This window comes from Lytechinus variegatus, chromosome 7 (genome assembly GCF_018143015.1).
Source record: "Lytechinus variegatus isolate NC3 chromosome 7, Lvar_3.0, whole genome shotgun sequence".
Taxonomy (NCBI): Eukaryota; Metazoa; Echinodermata; class Echinoidea; order Temnopleuroida; family Toxopneustidae; genus Lytechinus; species Lytechinus variegatus.
This window is the reverse complement of record NC_054746.1, coordinates 29,989,983-30,013,064: the sequence shown is the minus strand read 5'-3', so window position 1 is coordinate 30,013,064 and position 23,082 is coordinate 29,989,983. Positions and strand designations below refer to the sequence as shown.

The 23,082-nt window shown below is 36.6% G+C and overlaps 1 protein-coding gene across 1 annotated transcript; it reads left to right on the top strand.

The window, feature by feature from the left end:
* The first annotated feature begins 2,778 nt into the window (after positions 1–2,778).
* On the top strand, positions 2,779–22,431 carry LOC121418958 (scavenger receptor cysteine-rich domain superfamily protein-like). Its single transcript, XM_041613195.1, has 9 exons — positions 2,779–3,223; positions 7,648–7,983; positions 8,586–8,927; positions 9,891–10,202; positions 10,956–11,285; positions 11,488–11,811; positions 12,133–12,269; positions 20,570–20,807; positions 21,573–22,431. Exons 1-9 carry the CDS (start codon positions 3,124–3,126, stop codon positions 22,142–22,144), a joined length of 2,691 nt encoding a protein of 896 aa, XP_041469129.1. The 5' UTR covers positions 2,779–3,123; the 3' UTR covers positions 22,145–22,431.
* The last annotated feature ends 651 nt before the right edge of the window (positions 22,432–23,082 follow it).

Sequence of the window (23,082 nt, the reverse complement as noted above, 5' to 3'; positions counted from 1 at the left end):
TTCCAAAACCGTAAAAATGACCGTATGATTGTGATTTTTTGCATGGTCAGCCCCCCCCCCCCGCTTTGAAAACCGTTCCGCGGCCCCTGATTAATAGATAGATAGATAGACAGATGGATAGGTAGATAGATATAAACAGATAGATAGGTATCGGACAGATAGACATTGACGATAAAAAAATACGATGAGAAGGCTGATACTGATAATGATTGATGAAAAAAATACGATGATTCCCAGCGGTGATAATGATATCATATTTGATATACACATAGATTCAGAGACAGGTAGATACATAGGTACATGTACATACACAGATAAACAGACAGATAGATAAATAGATAGATAGAAAGATAGATAGATAGAAAGATAGATAGATAGATAGATAGATAGAGAGAGAGAGAGAGAGAAAATAGATCGATATATTTATTGATAGGTAGATAGATAGAATAACATATTAAACAAATTTGATAGATAGATATTAAATAGTTAAACAAACAAATAAACAGACATAACTATTTAGACAGATCAATAGTTATTAGATTGAAAGATAAAAAGTAGACATACGGATAGACATATGTATTCTGAACAGATAGACATAAGATAGATAGGTAGATAAATAGATAGATAGATAGATATAAAGATTGAATGATAAATACGCAGATATACAGACATATTAAACGAAATAAATAGATATTAGATAGATAGATAGATAGATAGAAGGATAGACATATTTAAACAGATAGATATATATTAGGCAGAGAGAGAGAGAGATAGATAGATAGATATATCATGTACCTTCTCCTCGTCCCGCCAACAATGGTGCGCGCCGCCTACAGGCCGAGAAAAAAGAGGAACGTATTTTTTTGCAATTGAGTGAAATGAATTTGCAACACGAGTGAAATGTTTTTCGTAGCGAGAGGAATGGATATTTCCGTGAGGATAGTTACGGTCTAATACGGCAGCCGCATGTGTTATCCAACAAAAGTGAAAGGATTTGTTTTCTCTCAAAATTAAAATGTATCAAGTGAAATGATTTTTTTTTTGAAAAGTGAAACATTTTTTTTTCTAAAGTGAAATATATTTTTTTGGAAAAGTGAAATATATTTTTTTGGAAAGTGAAATATATCTTGTAGAAGAGTGAAATATATTTCTTTGAAGAGAGAAATATATTTCTTTGGTAAGTGAAATATACTTTTTTGGAAAGTGAAATATATTTTTTGGGAAAAGTGAAATATATTTTTTTTAGAAAAGTGAAATATTTTTTTTTCAAAAGTGAAATATATTTTTTTGGAAAAGTGAAATACATTTTTTTGGAAAGTGAAATATATCTTGTAGAAGAGTGAAATATATTTCTTTGAAGAGTGAAATATATTTCTTTGGAAAGTGAAATATATTTTTTTGGAAAGTGAAATATATTTTTTGGGAAAAGTGAAATATATTTTTTTTAGAAAAGTGAAATTTTTTCTTTTTGAAAAGTGAAATATATCTTTTAGAAGAGTGAAATATATTTCTTTGAACAGTGAAATATCTTTTTTTTGAAAAGTGAAATATATTTTTTTGAAAAGTGAAACATATTTTTTGGGGAAAGTGAAATACTTTTTTTTTTAAAGTGAAACATATTTTTTAAAGTGAAATATATTTTTTTGATAAAGTGGAATATATTTTTGAAAGTGAAATATAAATTTCTTTAAGTGAAATGGTTTAGTGGAAGAGAAAGATATATTTTTTAAGTGAAATATATATTTAATTGATTCCCTATATGCGTGCCATACACGTGAAACTCTCGCTCCACTGAACAAACAATCCTTTGACCGGATTATTGATAAGAATCTGACAAGGTCTGACCTTCGCTAAGGTCAGTCAGGGTCGCACGCGACTCTTATTATGACGAGGAAGTAAATAATTATGTCCTCAGCTCGACGTGGTCTCTGAGGTCGCGCAACTCGGGAACTTCCCCGATTACGTAAGACTTCCCTGATAAGTTGAAGAGAGTACGGGAGAAAGCATGGGAGTCATAGAAACGAAACGGAAAAGACGAACGAAGACACCCAGGACAGATTAATGATAAAAATGTATATAGCCATCGCGATTTAACTTTCTTTATAGCACTACAGACTGCAGGAAAAAAAATTCAGGCAAGTTGGGCTCATCGAGAAGCGAATGACAAAAGTAATGAATGGAGAAGCCACAGGACGATAAAGCCCGGGATAAAGCACGAGGTCAGTGGTTCGAATCCCAACGCAGTACCCACATCCAGGTGTATTATAATGGGTAAGTGATCGAGCGCCTGATCAAGGTAGCCGTACTAGAGCTGGGGTAATATCATTATCATGCTAAAAAGAGCCAAGTGGGAGAAGTTTCAGAATTGAAGTGGCTACCTCGTTGGTAAAATATGGAATTATTATTGTTATTGATATTATTATCTCTTTATTAACATTATTATCTTTGTTATATTTTTGAACTTTAGTAATTTTATCCTCAGTCCGTCAGGCTCCACCTCCTTCTGTCCCCTCTTCTCCCCATTTATTTCGTATTTTAAACCCATCCACCCTAACACACACACACACACACCCTCAAACTGACCCACTCACCCACCCACACTTTTTTTGTCTTCCTGGGGCCCGTTGCAGAAAGAGTTGCAATCAATTGCAACTCTAAAAATCACGCGCAACTTGATTTTCAACCAATCGACAGCGCGCATTTTGGACTTGCGATTGATTTTTTGGTTTGCGTTTAAACGCAACTCTTTTGGCAACGGGCCCCATCTACCTATTTCTCTCTTTCCTCTGCCCGGGCGTGTCGGACCAGAGTGTTTGTTTATGTCCCGTTAAGCTTTTGTAGATGTGCGACCTACCGTACCACATGACCGACTTTGCAAATATGAAATCATATAATATGCCTTGCATTCGCTAATGTACACATTGTGTTATTTGAAGGTAGCACTGTTCAACTGAAGTACTGCCGTAATAGAATGACTAAAATCATGCATCGTCATTCTTCCCGCGCGAGGATAGAGTATTTTGTACAATTTTTCATCATCAAAATTTAAAATTTTTGAGTGTACCCTATCAGTTTGAGGTAATACCACCACTTGGAAACCACCATCAGACTGTGTCATAATATATGGATCAGTTTACGATGGATATGATCAATAGGCCTATAATATACGTACATGCATGTCATGTTCTGACATTGGCTCTTCACATCGGGGCATTCGCACTAGGTAAGATCGTATAGCATAATAATGAGATGCAAGCACGTTTATCATGTATCGACTCTGATTATGCCTGATGCAATTTTGATGTAATACATTTGTCAAATTGGAATTAGATATGTTTTGGCCAATTTTAATCTGCTTGGGGGTTCTGAACAAAAGATGTATTTAAATGAGAAGATGAATTAATGAAGAAAGGGAGAGAGAAGGGGACAGAGAATCATAGGCAAAGAGAGAAAAAGGAAGGAAGAAAGGCAGAAGAGAATTAAAAAAAAATGGATAGTGAGGGCGAGAGAGGGGGAGGAGAGAGGGTTGCAATATACAGGTCAGTATAGGAATAAATAGCTTTAATGACACACTCAGTTGATTATAATCAGGATTCTGGTCATCTCACTAGAATGTATACTTATTTCAAGATACACACACACACACACAGATATATATACATATATATATATATTTAATTTTATGTATTGCAAATCAAATATGACTGCCTGAATTGGAACAGTCATTGACCATGGTCGGGCACTGGTATTGGTTTTAACGATCAACCTGTACATTAAAACTGAGTCTACACACACAATTTGACCATGTTGACACGATTTGAAAGTAAAAGCCTCACATTCTAATACCACGCTTCACACATGGAGATGTATACTATTACTAATTATTATTATTAGTAGTATATATCTCTATGGCTTCGCATCCCTATTTTCACTCACACACATGCACGGTATCCTTAATTCTTCCATACATATACACTCACAAAATACTATATACACTCAGCAAAAAAAGTTCTTGGACACTTAATAAAGTTAAAATATTCCATATAGATATTAAATTATCGTATGTCAACATAACCAGACAATAATCCTCTTCCAGTATGACATGATATTTTCATGTGAACAGTCATGCGTGAGTGGTTAAATGCTTAAAACAATAGCAATATCAGTAAAAAAAAATTGCAAGAAATGGACCATTCAAATGCTAATGATCATTGCCATCCTGTAGGCATACACTCTAAAAAATGAAGTGCTAATTCAGATCTTAAAGAGCGTGTATAGTGACTGCACTTCGGAGTGCTGATTTTTCTCGTTCAAATTTGAACTAGACAAATCAGCACTCCGAAGTGCAGTCACTATACACGCTCTTTAAGAGCTGAATTAGCACTTCATTTTTTAAAGTGTACATTCAGCAATTTCAACATGTGTTTATCAATTGAATTGAATGCTTAGGGATGCATCATGAGCTGCTTAATGAGATGGATCATTTGGACACTCACTTTCAAGATGAAGCTTTCCAACCAAGAGCATGGCTCGATATTTCCAAGTTTCCCCAACAACAATTTCAAATTTGAATCAGCGGTCTTTGACTACTAATGAAATTAGAGATCGCCCTAGGATTGGTCGACTTAGGGCCACCACCCCTGCAGTAGATAGTAGGATAACGATAATTTTGTTTTGCTTATGCCAAGATACTGAAATTTGACATTTTGTTCATCGACTAACTTTGACTTAAAATTCCAGTGGAATAGTGATGCATCCAAGGTGGATAACTTTCTCTTCACTATTAGAGTGGTATTTGACTTTAAGTTTGCTTTTATCGTTTAATGGATATTTATGCCAAACAAATTTTCACAACTGAAAGAATGACTGATCGATTGCTAGCAATTTTCTTTTACTGACATATTGTTAAATGCCTGTAACCAGCCATGCACTGACTGATCCATTTCTTGCAATTTTCTTTTACTGACATTGCTATTGTTTAAAGCATTTAACCACCCATGCATGACTGTTCACATAAAAATGTCATGTCATACCAGAAGGGGAATATTGCCTGGTCATGTTGACATACAATAATTTGCCTTTAATCAAATATCTATATGGAAAATTTTAACTTTCATAAGTGTCCAAGAACTTTTTTTGCTGAGTGTATACTTCCAACAATTGTGATAAAATCAAGTATATCGTGTATACAGGTTCCATGATTTTATACAGATGTGCTCAATAGAATAAAATATTGAACGAATTTAATTTACCTATAGAATTCACGATTTATAATTTACAAAAGCTTTATATGTCCTACATGTGGTGGAGTGATCTTTCCTCTCACGACACAAAGTTTCTCCATAACTATATACCCCGTTCGGATGCTCAGATTTTGGCTGACGTTTATGCGAAGTTCATCGAATACTTACAGTTGTAAATTCTGAATTAGTTGCACTTTGTTTTAAATAAGGCACTTTTTCAGATCTTTCATTTCTTGAAAATTGAGTATACAGTCTCTTGTGGAAATGAAGGTACCAAATATAGACATGACACAGCAGTGCTTGTAGCGTGAAGATATTTCCAACCAGTGGCGTACCCTGGGTCACGGTATAAGGGGGCACCAGCAAAAACAAATTGAGTCACTTAGTGGGCACATGAAGCCTGCTCAATAGCTGATTTAGCTTGTTTGTAGGAATCCATTAAGACCATACGTATTTACTAACCAAATGATGCGAGCGCGGAGTGCATGCTGATTTTTTTTTATATTCAGACCAGATAAAAGGGACATTTTAAGGAATTTATTTATAAATTCATGAAGGGCAGATAATATCACCAATCCACCAATGCGAACGTAAGTACGGACTGGAAATGTTTTGTATTCAGACCTTAAAAGGAGGCAATCACTTTAAGTAGACAAAGAAGAAGAAAAAGAAGCATGTCACTATATACATAACATAATAAAAGCTCGAAGCGGAAGGGAATATATATATTGACTTGAAAACGAAATGCTTTAATAACATTCAATCCCCTTGAGCAGGATTATTTATCTCCTTAAACATACAATGCGAGCACCAGGAGTGATGAACACAGGCCCTAAGACATTTATATTACCCAAAGTTATGATAAACAACATTTCTTCTGTATCCAATATAATGTTAAAAATAATAACACAATACACAATAATGTCTTCTTCCCCCATTACGTTTCTCTTGCTTTCTCCCTATTTTTCTCCTTTTCGTCCATTTTTTTGCCACCCGATCGAGGGACACGTCCTCCCGTAATTACGCCACTGTCTCCAACAATAATAACCGATTTCATAACAATTTGAAAGATATTTAAAGTATGAATATCAGCATAAATCTAAAGTTGAAAGTAAACTTGCTATAAAATGCCTATGTAATGAAAGCTTTTCATTCACAACTGACGTACGTGCTTAGTAAATAAGATGTGATTATTTTCATCAGCAAAGTCCAAAGTATCAGTTGGACCAGAATATGGTTTAATTTGTGCTATATGCTTTGAATGTCACGTATGCAATGCATTCATGAAAACAAATTCATTTTCCAAATATAGAGCTTAGTCACGAGGAGACCACTGGATTATTGTTCGTAAAAATAATTAGCAATTGAAGATGTGTGCGATTACATGTAAAATAATGATAATATCAATATGTGAAAATATGATTGTCAGTAAAAAGTGGGTGCACTATGTGCTTCATACTGCCTGAGTTGACACCCTATAGCCAAGTTGCGATGAGATTTGACACAAAAATTGGCACAAAGTCTCATTGTTTCTTCCTTTATAAATATCATCGCTGAAGAGGATTATTTTTCCAAAGGTAATTCTCGAGGCTTCTAAACTGTCAAACAGTAAATGAACCATGGTGTAATGTGGTGTAGAAATATCCTTCCCGGATACCATCTCAGATCTGACATTATATCGGCTTATGTTTTACTCGAAACTGAGTGCTATAAGAATGGGCATATACTTGGTCAAAATTAATCTTATTACGTGTAAATGAACAATGTTAGAATGAGAATCATAATTAGGTCCTATCGAATTCTGATAGAGTTAAGCAGTACATTATTACTATCCTGCAAAGGCAAACAAATACCAAATATTTTACATGTTGTGGGTAGAGCATAATAAAAAGATGAAATCATTCATCCCGTTGACTTGTCAAGTACAGACGTGGATAGTAATTGTATTTATTCCAAATTCTTCCTACATCCACACTTGGCTGCATTGTCAAAAATGAATCTAGAAATGAAAAATAAACTTCTGCACACAAATCCCTCGACCCAGAAGAAATGTTCATTGCAAATCATGCGCTGTGTACTATGCACTTTTCACAAAAGCTTGTGTTGCTATATGCGTACAGCCCGATGCTTAAAATGTATTTCATTCCTACATTTTGTTTAAACATACATGTTTGTTCTTTAATATGGTTCGAATAAATCTAGAAATCAATTCAGGATGTTCACATGGCGCTAGTTCCAGGCAATACCACTTGACATGCTTGATGGAAATTATCAGTTCTTCTGGCACCCGCGGCCATCACTTCGAATTTTATGTTCAAATTATATACTCACAAGTCGAGTGATAATTATTTTTGTTATATCAAAATGGTTTGTATTCATATAGTTTTCGAAATGTTTGCTACAGGTACACCGACCTATCTTCTCGAGGATGGTATGTACGACTCTGAAGGTCGAGTTGAAGCGAATGTCTCCGGCTCTGCCCCGGCTTCATTCTGTGACAGTCTTTGGGGTTTTGAAGAAGCCACTGTAATCTGCAAACACTTCAACTACACCGGTGCCGATCTAGCATTGCTCTCGGGATACTTCGGCGACGTTCGGAATGAGTCGCTGAGTCAACCAGCTTATGGTGAACTGTCTTGCACTGGGTTTGAGGATCATCTACTTCAGTGTAACTACACTGATGTAGGCTCTACATGCCCTCACTCTGGAAAAGGTGCAGGTGTTAGGTGTACAGCATATGGTAAGAAATACTCCAGCTAGTTGCCTTTCAGATTTAAAATGTCATGCATGTACTAAGTCTGGAAAAATTTTATAGGCCTAAATGTAATACCGTAAAAAGCAAACCGTACAATACAAGATTAGGTCGCGTCCATATTCAATAAAAACAGCTTGAGCTTTTTTTTACTGTCTCTCTCAAATTTGATGACAATTTCAATTTCAAAATATGTTCACACCCTCAATCCAATACTTAAAGTGTGCACTTTCACTCTATCTGTTAATAGAGTTTTAACGGGTTTCATCTTCAATGCAACACGTTAATACAATTAAGACTAGTAGTTTAAATATTACACACTCGATCTAAACAAAGAAATGTTAAATCAACAATAAAGGTTGGATGAGTGACAAACTTTTCTAAAATGTTACTTTGACATTACACTTACACTTGATATGGTTCGACCCAACACTTTAGTGTTTGATTTAGCGTTATGCAAGGTTGGAAAACCCGGAGTTTGATATGAACATTTGGACGGGTCACTCATCCAACCTTTCAAATGTTGATTTAACATTATTTCCCCTATTTTAGAGTGCATGTAGAGTATGTACTTTTATTCTGTTATACAGGAAGTCTTCGCCTTTCCAATGGATCTGTACCCGGTGAGGGTCGTGTTGAGATTCTTGGTGAATCAGGAGTTTGGGGAACAATATGTGATGATGCATGGGACAGGACTGATGCAGGAGTGGCCTGTAGACAACTTGGATACCCGGATGCTATAGAAGCCATCGTCAATGAAAATTATACACATTTGCAACCACTCTTTGGTCCTGGTTCAGGTCCAATTCTTCTAGATGGACTCGAGTGTAGAGGAGGCGAGAGACATTTAATAGACTGTCCGGTGACAAAAGAAGTTGGGACTCACGACTGTTCACACGAAGAAGATGCGGGCCTGAGATGTGACACAAAACGTAAGTGAAATGAAAGCAGAATAAACACACTCTGGGTTCGAATAAGGGTCGTGTGGTCCAGTGGTTAGTATTGGACCTTTATAATCGCAAGGTTGTGAGTTCGAATCCCAACTCTGTCATTGTCTCCACTTTGATAAAAAGGCCCGAGAGTGATATCTGTCGTCTATAACGTCAGCCACTGTGACTGATTAACCTAGACGTGAAATGTTTCAGTGGTAATTGGTTATATACCAGCTTGGCGTTAACCAGCAAAATGCTGTCCCGCCGAGTTCCCAAGGGAGTTACCACAAACAGGAACAAAATAAATCTAGCACAAAGTTATTTCAATTGTACCCTTTGCATTTGGACAGTTTGAGTTAATCGACACCGTCATTGCTTATGACATTTTTACCTTTATCTTGGTTGACTGAAGTGTCATGGTTGGGATTAGTCTTTACCTTCTTGAGGACATTATAACAGTTTTCCTTCCATAAAATTGGCAATATTGCTTATTCATCTCATGTTACATTTCTTTATGACAAGTGGTATGGAATTAATCAGGAACAGCTTCCAAACCTGTTCAGGTGTACCTAATATATAAATACAATCCACATACGATTTCTTTCACCGATTTCTAAGCTTTATGCTTTTAAACCTTGAATCTACCGACCTGTTATAGCTTCCAGCAGAAGCTGAGGTTCTCGGAAAGGCCTGTAAACCGATTAAAACAAAATCATTACATTATCTTCAATAATATTGTATTATCAAGTGGTATCAAGACCAACGTCCCAATAAAGAAGCATAATATCACAGAATGTTTTCACTTTCCGATTAACCTAATACCATGAATACTGGGTGTCCAGTTCGTTTGAACGACACTTACGAATATATAAACCAAACAAATTTATGGCAATATTGATCCCCGTGAATGGACTTCTCTAGACTGATCAAATTCTCCTTCAACATTATTTAATCGCTTTGCAGTGATTCGTCTGCAAAACGGAGAGTATCCCAATGAAGGTCGAGTTGAAGTTTACCACGGAGGATCATGGGGTACAATCTGTTCTTGGAATATGGATGCTGCTCATATCGCATGTCGAGAACTTGGGTATCCACTAGGAGCGTTGGAAATCACATCAGTAGCTGGAGGGGATGGACGAGTCTTACTGGACGAGGTATTCTGTTCAGGAAACGAGTCTTATGTTCGGGATTGTGATTCTTTAGGGTGGGCTAAGGTTCAAAGCTGTTCTCCATATCCACACCCAGATCAACTTACAGCAGGCGTCATTTGTATTGGTAAGTAGTTGGCATATTATTGAAGCAAACACCATCGTTGCTTTTATCACTTCAGATCAGGCGACATAGAAATATAAATGAGTACAATATTATGAAATGTCAAAGTAAGAAATTAATCAAAATCAGAATGTATAGGGGAAATGTGTCCAAAATGGTGTACTAGTTCTAGAGTATGAACAATCACTAGAATCCTCTTTACAACAAGTATTAAAAACCATTTAAACCCAACTTCCTACATACTGGAGAAATCCGATGCTATGACCAACCTGTTTGTATTTCACGCTGTTCCATCTGGAATATTTATGTCTTTTTGCTTTAATCACCGTATGAATCTTAACATTTTCGTAAAATGTAGGGTCCAAAAGATTGTCATTAAAATTTCAATTCATTTTGAACATTGCTAAGACAGATCATACTGAAATAATACAGAAATAGAGGTTCAGTAGGACTTGTTGACTTTTATTGATCAAAGTTCAATTTTATTTTTGAACATTTCACTATTCAATATTTTTTATACTCATATTTCTCATGTCAGTTTTTTACAAAGTTTACTGTTTTTTAATGTTTGAAATATGTAATGAGTCCTTTTATTGTTTTTACTTTGTATACATGAACAATTCAGCCATTTGGCTGCGACTCATGTTTTTAATAAACCTTGAATTGAATTGAATTGAATTCATACACAAAATCCATATTCTTTGAAGAGATATAGGTGTTTGTCTTTAAGAACTTTTCACTTTTCCTTCATGATAGATCCAGCCAACTTTGTAAGACTTCTGAGTGGATCTACCAGCTACGAAGGTGTTGTTGAATACCGTTTTGGATCTGCACCTGGTTTTATATGTGACCCTGATTGGAGTCTAGCTGAAGCAGAAGTTGTCTGTCGACAGCTCGGTTACCAGTATGGACGCAATGAGAGACCAGTTTCACTTGGTCCATCATCTGGAGCTGGATTGATATCTTATTATGACTATCAGTGCAACGGAACTGAAAAGCATCTCGGTGAATGCCAAGTTTCCTTGTCCTCTGACTTTGAATGCGAACCGACAAACATCGCCCAGGTCAGATGTGGACCTCCAAAAGGTAAGAAGGTCAAGATTTGATTTAATTTTGAGAGACGAGGGTTATATATTTAAAACAAAAAAAAGATGTTACCGTTTTGACGTTGATATTGTTATTGTTTATATGTTTGCTGTTGATGGTTATGACTTTCGTCTTTCAATCTGAAGGACGTGGGCTCGAAATTGACGACATGACTAATTCCATTTTATTGAATTCGAAACAGAGTTTGATCTTCGCCTGATGGGAAGTGACTACACAGAACAAGGCAGGGTAGATGTATACTATAATAATGAGTGGAGCTCTATCACGGACGATTATTTCTTCACTAACGTCCGAGAGACGATATGTCGACAGCTTGGCTATGAAGGATCACCTAATGAATACTACTCGTACAACCTATTTGAGAGTGGATCGGGTAGGATCGTCATCGATGGCTTATACTGCGGCTTCTTTGATTCCAAGATAACCGATTGCAGCATAACATTCACCGGCAATGAATCATTGAATACACGTGATGACGAACTGGAAGTTTTATGTGCACCATATGGTAAGCATGATGGGTGTCTGAAAATCGTAAGGCATGCATGTCACGTTATTACATCTGTTTAGGCAGATTCAGAATGGATGTTACATTCTGACCTATCAAGAAATTTACTATTTAGTAGGGAACCTTTCAAGGCGCGGCAGGACAAACCCACTGAACCAGATGCCCTTTATGCGCATGCGAAACATAACGGCATACCAACTTGCTATTTATAAGGCATGATTCAGACAAAACAGTGCTGATTCTGTTTACAATTCACATTGTAGTATCTTTAATCACATTTATACAGTAGGCCCTATATAATATTATTTCTTACTTACTTAGTCTCGGTGGCGAACCATCCTGTCCGACTGGTAAACGAGAAAGGTATGATCAACAGAGATTACGGTCGAGTAGAGATTCTTCATGATGGTCTTTGGGGATCGATTTGTGACGATTACACGACCAACGACAATGCCGAGGTGAGTATTGTATTTTAAAAAGGAGATCAAGATTTGTTTTAATATTGGTCTTGTAATTCAAATTATACAAAACACTTACAGTTGAACCCTGAAAATTAAAATGAAAGGTTGCCTACTCTTTTTGGAATGAGGACTGAATATTTTTGGACGAATTTTAGCCTAATAATATTTCTTAAACTTGATGTCCGCTAAGCAGCTAAGTTTAGACACTCCATCATACCAAAACTGACGGTACGATAAGAGAACAAGGGGATGAGGTCAAATATTGATCTGATGGTATCGTAACTACCTGAAATAATGCATCAGGGAAGAAGGGGATAAGCTACAGGGGTCGGACGGTCAAAATCACAACTATTTATGGGGATGTTAATTTTGTTTATTTGAGCGAGCTTAACCCCCTCCTTCTTCCTCAAAGCGGATTTAAGCTTTTATTTGTCCAAACACAACGGCACCCCAAACGGCAAAACTGATTAATCCAAGTAATTTAACCGAATGGCATAGAAAAAAAACCTTCTTTTTAGCTTGCAATCTCGAGTTAAGCTAACTTGTCATATTGGAATTATTGTTATCAACATCGTCTTATATACTCGGGATCACATCCGACGTTTCAGAGCTGACGAAAAATCGCAAATGGGTCGTTTTTCCAGAGATACAGACGAAGCGGCTGTTTCGATTTACCGACCCTCGACAAGACTTTATTGTGATTCGACTGGGGTTTTTTCAGTGCATTTGCTGCGTTGTCGAAATCATGACTGTGCCACTGTCAGTAAAGCATACATGTAATCTGCTATATGATTTTCTATTAGTATTAATATTGATACAATTGATACAAAGCTTTAAATTGAGACCTTTTTCTTTTTTAACATGATTTCATATCGATGTATAAAATTTCTTTCTTTTTCCTTCACTTCTTTATCTCATTATGAGATAAATCTTGCTATTCTTTTTACTTTATCACTTTTAGCGTTATTGTAATTTAGTTTTGCTGTATATAATCACATGTATTCCTAATTATTTATAATCTTTCCTTCTAATATGTGTATTTCTCTCTTTATACTGGACCATTATGTGAAACAGCCTGCGAGCTGATTAATGTTTTATCATATTGAAAATGTTTTGATAAAATATTAAAATAAAAATGAAATTAATGTTGAATGCTGGATTGGAAAATATGCGGGAATATCGTTGTCCACTTACAGCATATCAATTTGTTTGCGCTCCTTTTTTGCAGTGCGTAGCGTGTTAAATTATTTCCCTATGGAGAATAATAGAAAATACGCAGTTTTTGAGGGATTTGCTAAGATATCTCCCAAACGCATCAACAAGGTGATCTATCAAAACAGAATAGAATAGAGCAGATTCTCAACTTGAACATGATATGATTTTCAGTAAATTTTAGTCAAATTAAGTTCTGTCACTTTTGAGGTTTTTGGAACCTTTCTTGATGATTTTGGAAATCCATTTGTACATGAGCCAATGGGCAAGTGCGGGAAACGAAACGTTTGGTGCGACTTCACATTGTTGTAAAAAAATATATACGTCACAATAGACCCTATCAAAAAAAGACATTTTGCAGAAAATGCTGTAGATTGCGAATACCTAAGAATTATTTTGATTGGATAAAAAAAACCTCTGTCACTTTTCACATTTGCAAAAGCTTTTGCAATAATTGGTCACTATAGTTTGGCGGGTTCAGCCGATGGCATTGTGTGTACCAGGCCCCCGAAGCTACCGCCATTTTGTTTAATCCATTAGAAGCTAAAATAAGCCCCATTAATATTAATTTCGTACGATGCTCCCTCGTCAACTGTGGTTTTGTACGTGTATTAGACAATACGCACACCAGCGCAATGACAAAGGTCAACTTGGCAAATTTATTAATGTATTCATTTTGATACGCGCTCGTGACGCGAATGATTCAGCGAATCAAGCAAGCGCAAATCTGAGACGATACGTTGCGCTTTATAAAGTATCGATATCACAAGCGATATCACTTAAAAACAAAACAATGTTTGTATTGCGTCTTATAGGCCTATGCTAATTCTAAAAGGGAAGATGAAAAGAGTAGATAAAGTCGCGATTAGGTAAAAAGGTGGAGGTGGGGGGGGGGGGGAATCATGGTTATTACAATGATGGTATTCATTTTCACTGGTTGAGTATGAATACTGAAAAAAATAACTTTCACCACTAACAGAGTCATTTCTTGTTAATTTGGAGAAGTAAAAAAAAAAATCTTCATGGATCCCCGTGCCGGCTTTCTTCTGGCGTCCGTTTCATAATGAATTACACAGCTATTTAAACATCGCTATTATTGTGATAACCGTGGGAACCTTGATTATGATTGGTATTCGTAGTTACCATACTTGTAACTCATGATGAAACGGGCCCCAGTTTATCATGCTCAATATGTTTCCTGTCCCCTTTATTCTCCAGCATTTCTTACTCTGTTTTTTCCATTTAATCATTTTCCCACTCATGTTCTTTTGTGCCGCCCTTCTCCTACATATGAAGAGCTCACTTTTAAAAGGGGTTAGGTCCATTTTTAATCAAATTTGATTTTTATGTCTTAATTGATTTTTAGTAGCTCTATAAGATGATACCATAGAAAACTTGAAATTCCCATAAAAAGTGAACTAAAAAAATAAAATTCACTTTTTTCAAAAGGGGTTAGGTCCATTCATAATTTTTCTGGAAAAAAATATCTTAAAAAAATATGAAGATAAGTAGATTTCTCTTATACCCAATTTTGAATTTCTAATGGTAGGGTATCATGAAAATTCATTTTCGCATAAGAATATTGCAATATGGGAGAATAAAAAAAAATAATTTTCTTGGAGTGGCCCTAGCCCCTTTTGCAACTTAACTTTTCATATATTTCCTTCTTATTTTCCCACTTGTTATCTGTCTCCTGGTTTCCAAAAATCTCGTCTTATTTCTCTTCCACCCCTTTTGTTCCTACTTCCAACACCAGCTCTCTCACCACCTCCTCTAAATTATCTCTTCATAATTATGTGCCCCTCCATTTCTTTCTCATCTCTTTTCAACCCACTTCTCATCACTCTTTCCCTCTCTCGATCTCCGTCTCACTTTGAATTTTGCTAATTCCAAATCCCTTTCATTTTAGCTCGGTACAAATACTATATGAACACAAATGAAAGACATGAAGGAATTTTCTGGTTAGTGGTGAATTTTATTAATTATCCAGAAAAAAAATCACATTATCAGAGGATTAAGCTTTACCTTTTTCTTCAGCGTATGTTAATAGTTTGAACCAAAATAAATATGTTTTTGTATGCTGGGGGGGGGGGACAATTCCCCCTACTTTTTGAAGCACTGAAAAGTGCCTTTTTATGCAAGAAAATGCCCCCTCACGAACGTGTACTGTGTCCCTTTCACCTGATGAGAACCTGTTTTAGGTAATACCAATTAGTGCTCTTCCTTATATGCAATTTTTCACCCAAAAATGTCCCCCACGTGTTCTGTGCCCTTCCATCTGAGAGCCCGTTTCATGTAATACAAAGTGCCCCCTCGCCTTCTTGAAAGTGCCCTTTCTTGAATCACTGCCCCCTTTTACACAAGAAGAGCGCTTCTAAAGAATTTGTTCTGTGCCCCTTTCACTTGAGAAGGATCTGTTTTATGGTCACCATGACGAGTGCCCTTTGAAACAAGAAAACAATATTTTCATTTCTATAATATACTTCTGAAGGAAATCCTGTGTGCAATAAGTTTAATAATTCATGTGAGTGGGGTATATAAGCAGGTTCGTACAGATGGAGGTGGGGCTTGAAGGACTCTTGCCCATAGGCGGTGGAAGCGGTGGGATAGGGGGACCTGTCCCCCCTAAATTTGAGGTGGGGGACAGTCCCCCCTCCTAAATTTTTTGTTGAGAATCTTTTTTTTTTTTTTGCTCGTCAAGTTTTTTTCCTGCGTCCCCCCTAAATTCAGGTTGGCCCCCCCTTAAAATCGTTGTGCCCCCCCTAAAATTGTGGTTGACAACCTTTTTTTGCTGGAAATTTTTGTGGTCCCTTCTAAGATTTAGGTGGATAAATTCAGGTGGACCCCCCTAAATTTTTTGCCTTCCGCCGCCAATGCTCTTGCCCCCCCCCAAAAAAAAAAATCACGACCAAGGGAAAAAAAGAAAAAGGAAAGCAAAGGGTGAAATATATCATTTTGAATATTTTGTCGAAATCTATCACAAAATTGGATATTTCATTTTAAAATGTCAAAATTTTGCTTGCTCGCAACTTTTTAAAAATGTCACATAAAACAGCATTTTCCCTGTCCCCCCCCCCCACTTTCAAGCAACTTCAATCCGCTGCTCCTATTTGTATGTTTATAGCTTCTCTTTTTGCAACCAATTTTAATGAAAATCAATGAGAAATTTCATACGTCATGAATTTGGGGTGTGATAATTTTTTTTTTAAATTGGACTTGGAAAAAAAAACCTTTTCCATCTTCATCACGTGGTTCCTAAGTCTTCAATGTTGAATAGTTGGATTTCTTGAATGAAAACATCTGTTACACCAGTCCTGCAGATTGAAAAAAATAGAGAAAGAAAATCAATTAAATTGTCATGATTTATAAAAAAATGTTTTAAGAAAAGTGAGACTATGCATAGGTATATATGTTTCTTCAACACATACCATAGGAAATCTTACTTCTAATTATAAAGTTGTACTTCTATAAAGCATATCACTTAAACATGTTCTCTGCAGTTTACATACCACTCTCCATTCTAACTACATGTACTCTTCGAAAAAATGACAGAAATTTTTTGTAAATATGAATATATAAATTAACATATGTAAATTATATGAATAGTCAGAATTAAAGTTGATATGTTTTGTTGCACAGAATATTTTGATCTGTAATTAAAAACGACACTAACTGTAATCTAGAAACAAAATTGAAATGGGTTTTTCAAAGGCAGGTCTATTTTTGCCAAAAAAATGTGAACAACCTTTATTATCAAAAATAATCACTAACTAACTCACTCATATAACTGCTGTAGTTTGTATTTCTCTCTGTGGTCCAGGCACTGTTCTATTAGGCCTACTTCACCAATTATTTATCATCATCAATCACCTCCATGGAAATTGTCAAATTGCATCATCCTATTAGACAAAATGTAAAACAAAAAAAAAATAGTAAATCTACAAATATGAAATATGAATATCACACTAAAGCATGAATAAAATGAATTTTATAAAATATAACTCATGAAAAATGAATATTGCTTTGTTTATAAACAAATAGGAAATAAAAAGGCAATTTAATTACTAGTAGATCAAGGACATGTCCTAATTTTATAAATTTGCCCAAAGTACATCTTTTGACATTGGTTCTACTTTAGACTCGACAGCCTGTATATTTAAGAAGTGTATGTTCCGTACAGATCCTACCTCTTTGTGGCTAAGGTTATTTTTATTTAATGTAAACATGGTTAACATTCAATGCATGTAATGTATCTGTAATTTTGAATGGGTGAGTTTAACTTTTATACCTGGATGAGAATCTGCAAAATGATGCATGCAATTATGATCATCATCTTGAACCATATAGGTAGACCTCTATACCGTTTTTCTTGTCCTTCAAACTCAACATGTTTTTCTTTTTCTTCAAACTCAACCTTTTTTTCTTTTTCTTCAAACTCAACCTGTTTGTGAAAGAAAAGAGAGTACAATAATAAGAAGTGATATTTTTCATGGCCGTGTGTATAGGGGAGGGATTTGGGTAAGAGATGAAATGTGAAAACCTTCATCAAAAAAAGAATTGCATGACATCCTTCAATTTTATTTTAGAAAATGCAAAAAACGGCCATAGGTAATATTGGTTACTTCTGGCCCTTGCTTTCTGAATTTTAGGTTTCTCTAAATATTTTCAAATGACTGCCCTCCCCCCAAAAAGAAACATCTGCATCTTTTTATTTCCCAATCTTATCTCATTTGACTTTAACATAATTTCATCTAATGCACTAGGTCTAGATCTATTTGTAAGAAAGTATAGATCTAGTCCAAGACTCAGAGCTGTGCAACAGCATTCGCGTATCTAAATTACTCGTAGGTCTAGATCTAGATAGTAACGATGGACTCTTGATCTATCTAGACCTAGAAAGTAAAGCTTTGGTTCTAAACTGAGATCTAGGCCTATATGGATTTGATGTCTTTTATTCCTGGCTAAAAGTTTAAACTTCATTGCCATTATTGACCAAGATTAGATCTAGTCCTTGGTCCACTGACACTGACAGGCATACTCGTACATGTAAATGGAGTCGTTTAGGCCCAGACCTAGATCTAGGCCTAAATTACAGACCTAGATCATAAGCCCTGGGCCTGAGGTAAGTGTCGCGGGTTGGGAAAGTATAATTTAGATGACTCGATTTGAATTAGGTTGGCCTAGAATTAGAAAGCATCGATGAATAAAAGTGAAGTACCGTAGGCCTAGATCTAAGTCTAAAATAATATTAATAAGAAGCAACAGTAACACTAGGCCTAGATCCTCTGTTAACCAAGTTAGAAATTAGATCTAACGTTAGGCCTATCTAGATCTAGCCTATTGATAATAAGACAAACATGCATGCAGAGCAGCATATTATTTCGTATACAGGAATAACCGTCGTTTCTGGGGATTTATTCAACAATTTCTGACATTTTTTTACTATTCGTGAGTGAGCCAACACAGTTCAGCGGAACAACCAAAATAGAGAGACTGAAGCTTTTGGTCTAGGAGTCCAACTATAGACCCTATTTATAAATAACAATAAGTTAAAATGGGTGGGGGCTAAATGAAGAAGCCTGAAGTTATGCAAAATAAATTTGATATATATCTGAAACTGAAAGTGAGGATTGACACAATGACAGGCAATATATCTTCATCCACACTCCACTTCACAGTTTATTCCTGACTGGGTTTCGATCTACTGAAGATAGATGCAGATCTCCCTCTAGATCTAACGTTACAGTGTACAAAAAGAAGCTTCATTCTTGCTTTAATCAATCGTGGGTTGGTCCTTGTTAATTGGAGGTGAACCGAACCGGCCCGAAATTCTCTCGATGCCCAATCGGCTAGGAGCCCGTACAAAATACATGTGGTTAACACAGCGGCATAACCGCAACACTGCAAGCAACATACAGGCTGCACTGGGCGACGATGACAATCTAACTTCAATTTCAAAGACCAAATTCTGCTTTCCTTTAACAGAAGAATGATAGTAAACTCTCTAATTTGGTAGAGAAATAACCTAAGATCACAAAATACAGTGTGAAATTTGTAAATAGTCCACTGAATTCATGTGGTTAGATCAATTTATACGTACTCACCGGAGTGTTCGTAGGTCCATTTTTGTGTGGAAAGAAAAGTTTCAGAATGAATAAATTAGATGACGTAATGAGGTCAAATGAATAATTACTTCTGTAACACGATACCACTAGTATCGATGACAAAGAATCGGGGAAATCGCGTATCAATGACGCTCTTAGCCAATGACAAGGCCGGAATATGAATATATTTACGCTCATGAATGTCAATGGGGGCTTATTTTTGTCTTCAAATGATCGCGGTAGGCGGAGTCTAATCTCATTTGTTTTGTGCTGAACGCGCGCGCAGCTTTCGGTCTAGTAATATATTATAAGGTCTTTGGTGTGTACACAGTATAGTACACAGTACACACGCATAGCTAGGCAACGCAGCGCGTGAAGAATTTCACTATTCGTACAGCGACGACTTGAGTGTATGTTGGATAGAACCGTTCCATTTTTGACCGGGGGGTGTGCCAATGAATGCAAGTGATCAAGAAGAGTTACAAAACTGAAGGGAGTGAGAAAACAAGGAAAGAGAGAGGGAAATTTATGAAAACAAGTAATGCGAGGAAAAATTACAAGAAAAGGAGAGAAAGGAGAAGTGAAAACACGCAGCTGAGTGCGCTCACGATTTGTAAGTTGAACACCCCTGCACCGCAATGTAGCAGCCCGCCATTATACACGTAGACTGCCTGCACGATGCGAAGACAGCGGCGCGTATTAGTGACTACTGTGCGTTAAACGTCCCATTTCTATGCCTTATAAAAGGAGCGTTTTTGTACACAACAAATTGATATGCAGGGGCAGCAGAAGCGGGGGGTGCCCCCACACTTTTTTCAAAACCGTGTACAAAAATAACAATAGGATTGTGATTTTTTGCATATATAGTCAACCCCCCCCCCCACTTTGAAAACCGTCCGCGGCCCCTGTATAGTCAAGAGATGCGGAAATGGAAGTTCTGCACCTATTCTTATCCTGTTCTAATATTCACCCTTTTCACAGCTCATCTGCAGTCAACTAGGGCATGATACCACTTATGCAAGCAGTCTCCGACCATCATCTTATGACATCCCTTTTCCTGACAGGGTATGGTTTAGTTTTATCGTATGTAATTGGGGTTCGCGATTCATCTTCCAATGCCGTTTTTCACCCTGGGGATATGTGGACACAGATTGGTGTTACAGTGGGAGACACGCTGGAGTACAGTGTATTGAAAATTTGCCATTCGTCACGACTTCAGGTAAATTGTTAATGTGGGTTACATCTTAAAGCTTGTTCTCGCTAGTTTTTAATGATACTTGATATTTCACCCATCTCCATTTTCGCGTATTGATGATAAAAGCATGGGAGGCTGCATAAAGCTCGCCATCTTCATAAAATGAACGAAATTACAGATCCTCGATCGATACCTTATACGGTCACGTGTAAACTTTTTGTTCAGAGTATGAACACATACAAGACGAGCATCCAAATGGAATTTGAAAATGATTGTGTTCTTTCTTACTCCAAATAATTTATTTATACTTCAAACGAAGAGAAACATGGTTCTCCTTACAGTCCACACCACATCTTCCAACATAATTATGTTCATTTTTTTTCGATTTTCATTTAAGTTCATTAGTTGTCTTGAGTGCCTCGTATCATTGCGAACGTATAAGGAACGACATAGGCCTAGTTGTTAAATCCGAGAGCAATAAAACATTGGGAATGGGTAAAATAATCACCATTTGTAAGAATAAATATTAAAGACCCACTTTTGTTTTCAAAAGATAACTGACCCCCTCCCCCATTATTTATGTTTAACTGACCCCCGGGGTATGACCGTTCAAACCATTCCAACTATGCAGATAAAGTAACAACCAACATTCACATGTACTAAAATTTGTGATCCCTTCTTTTCGATGAATTTCTTGATATTGCTTGCTTTCTCACTCTATGCCCCTTTCTCCCCTCTTCTCTCCTACTCTCTCTCTCTCTCTCTCACCCTCTCACTTCTTTTCTGCAGAAGCCCCAGTGATACCTGATTCTTCGTCACCTATACTGACACAATGGGAAATATTTTTGATAGCCGTCGCTTTCTTGGTTCCGTTGGTGTGTGTGATCATCTGTTGCTATCAACGACAAAGATCAAAAGGATCCGACAGGCGGACTATTGCTGACAACGCCGTCTACTCTTCGTCTGCGAATAATGGAGCAGGATCTGTAGTCACTTCGAGTCCACCTCGCTATGTCTCCTTCCCATCACCTCCGACGGAGCTACCGCCGAGCTACGATTCAGTAATGCACCCATCGGATCAAAGTGATCCACCAACAGACAATGTTAACCTTTCAGTAATTCACCCATCAGATCAATCTGATCCACCAACAGACAATGTTACCCTTTCAGTTATACACCCATCAGATCAAACTGATTCACCAACAGACAATAATAACCCTTCAGTAAGTCACCCATCAGATCAATCTGATCCACCAACAGACAATGTTACCCTTTCAGTTATGCACCCATCAGATCAAACTGATTCACCAAGAGACAATAATAACCCTTCAGTAAGTCACCCAGATCATTCTTCATTCTGATCTATTAACAGACAATGTTACCCCTTCAGTTATGCACCCATCAGATAGAACTATTCACTAACAGACAACTTGGAATTAATCCTCAGAGGAAGTGAATTTCAGTGATCCTGATAACCGCACTCAATCATCTCAAATCGACACCGATATATCGAATGTTGGAACTCGTTCAGAGCCTTCTCTGACTTTAATCATAGACAATGACACTGCATAGGCATGCTAGCGTACCTACGGGGGGAGGGGGCACCCCTGACGAATCAAAACCCATGCAAAGGACGTATACCTGCCCCCCCCCCCCGACGAGCTTGAAGACCATTTTTGTTTGCTTGTCTAATTTTTTTGCTGATACGAAATCCTGCGAACACTTTTTTTTTTGGGGGGGGGGCTTGTCAATTTTTTGGCGGACGAATTTGCCCCCCCCTGTGGAAAATCTTAGGTACGCCACTGTGCACAGGGGTTATAAACATGGTAAATGACACACGAGCAATAACAATCATAATGTTATAACTCTGTGAGGTGATCTTCATGCATTTTCTCTGTATTTGCAATGACTTAAAATGGACGTTTTTTTTCGTTTTGAATGTTTTTTTTTTAAGTGAGAGGGATGAACACCGAACTTTTGCTACCTGAAATTAAAAAAATCAATTCTATAAAAAAAAACATCAATGTTTTGTTATCAGCCATACACAGACACGGAGAGAAAACATGTGATATCCTCTCTTTAAATATTTTAATTACCTTTTTACAACATTGAATATTTTCGCACGAGTTTTTACATTTATTGCATATTATGCAAAACATATTTACAATACATGAACATAATCATCACATGACGTGATAAAATAATTACCAAGTGGCAATTTCATAATTTAGAAATAACGTAATTTGGACATGAATACAATTTTGTAAGCACATAGAATAGTGAAATCGTGTAAAATGCA

Bases quoted from the DNA above. Each gene is read 5' to 3' on its own strand.
- LOC121418958 (XM_041613195.1), top strand. From the start codon at position 3,124: ATGGATCAGTTTACGATGGATATGATCAATAGGCCTATAATATACGTA. The intron at 12,270-20,569 runs GTGAGTATTGTA...CCCTTTTCACAG, and splicing joins CGACCAACGACAATGCCGAG to CTCATCTGCAGTCAACTAGG. The intron at 20,808-21,572 runs GTAAATTGTTAA...TCTTTTCTGCAG, and splicing joins GCCATTCGTCACGACTTCAG to AAGCCCCAGTGATACCTGAT.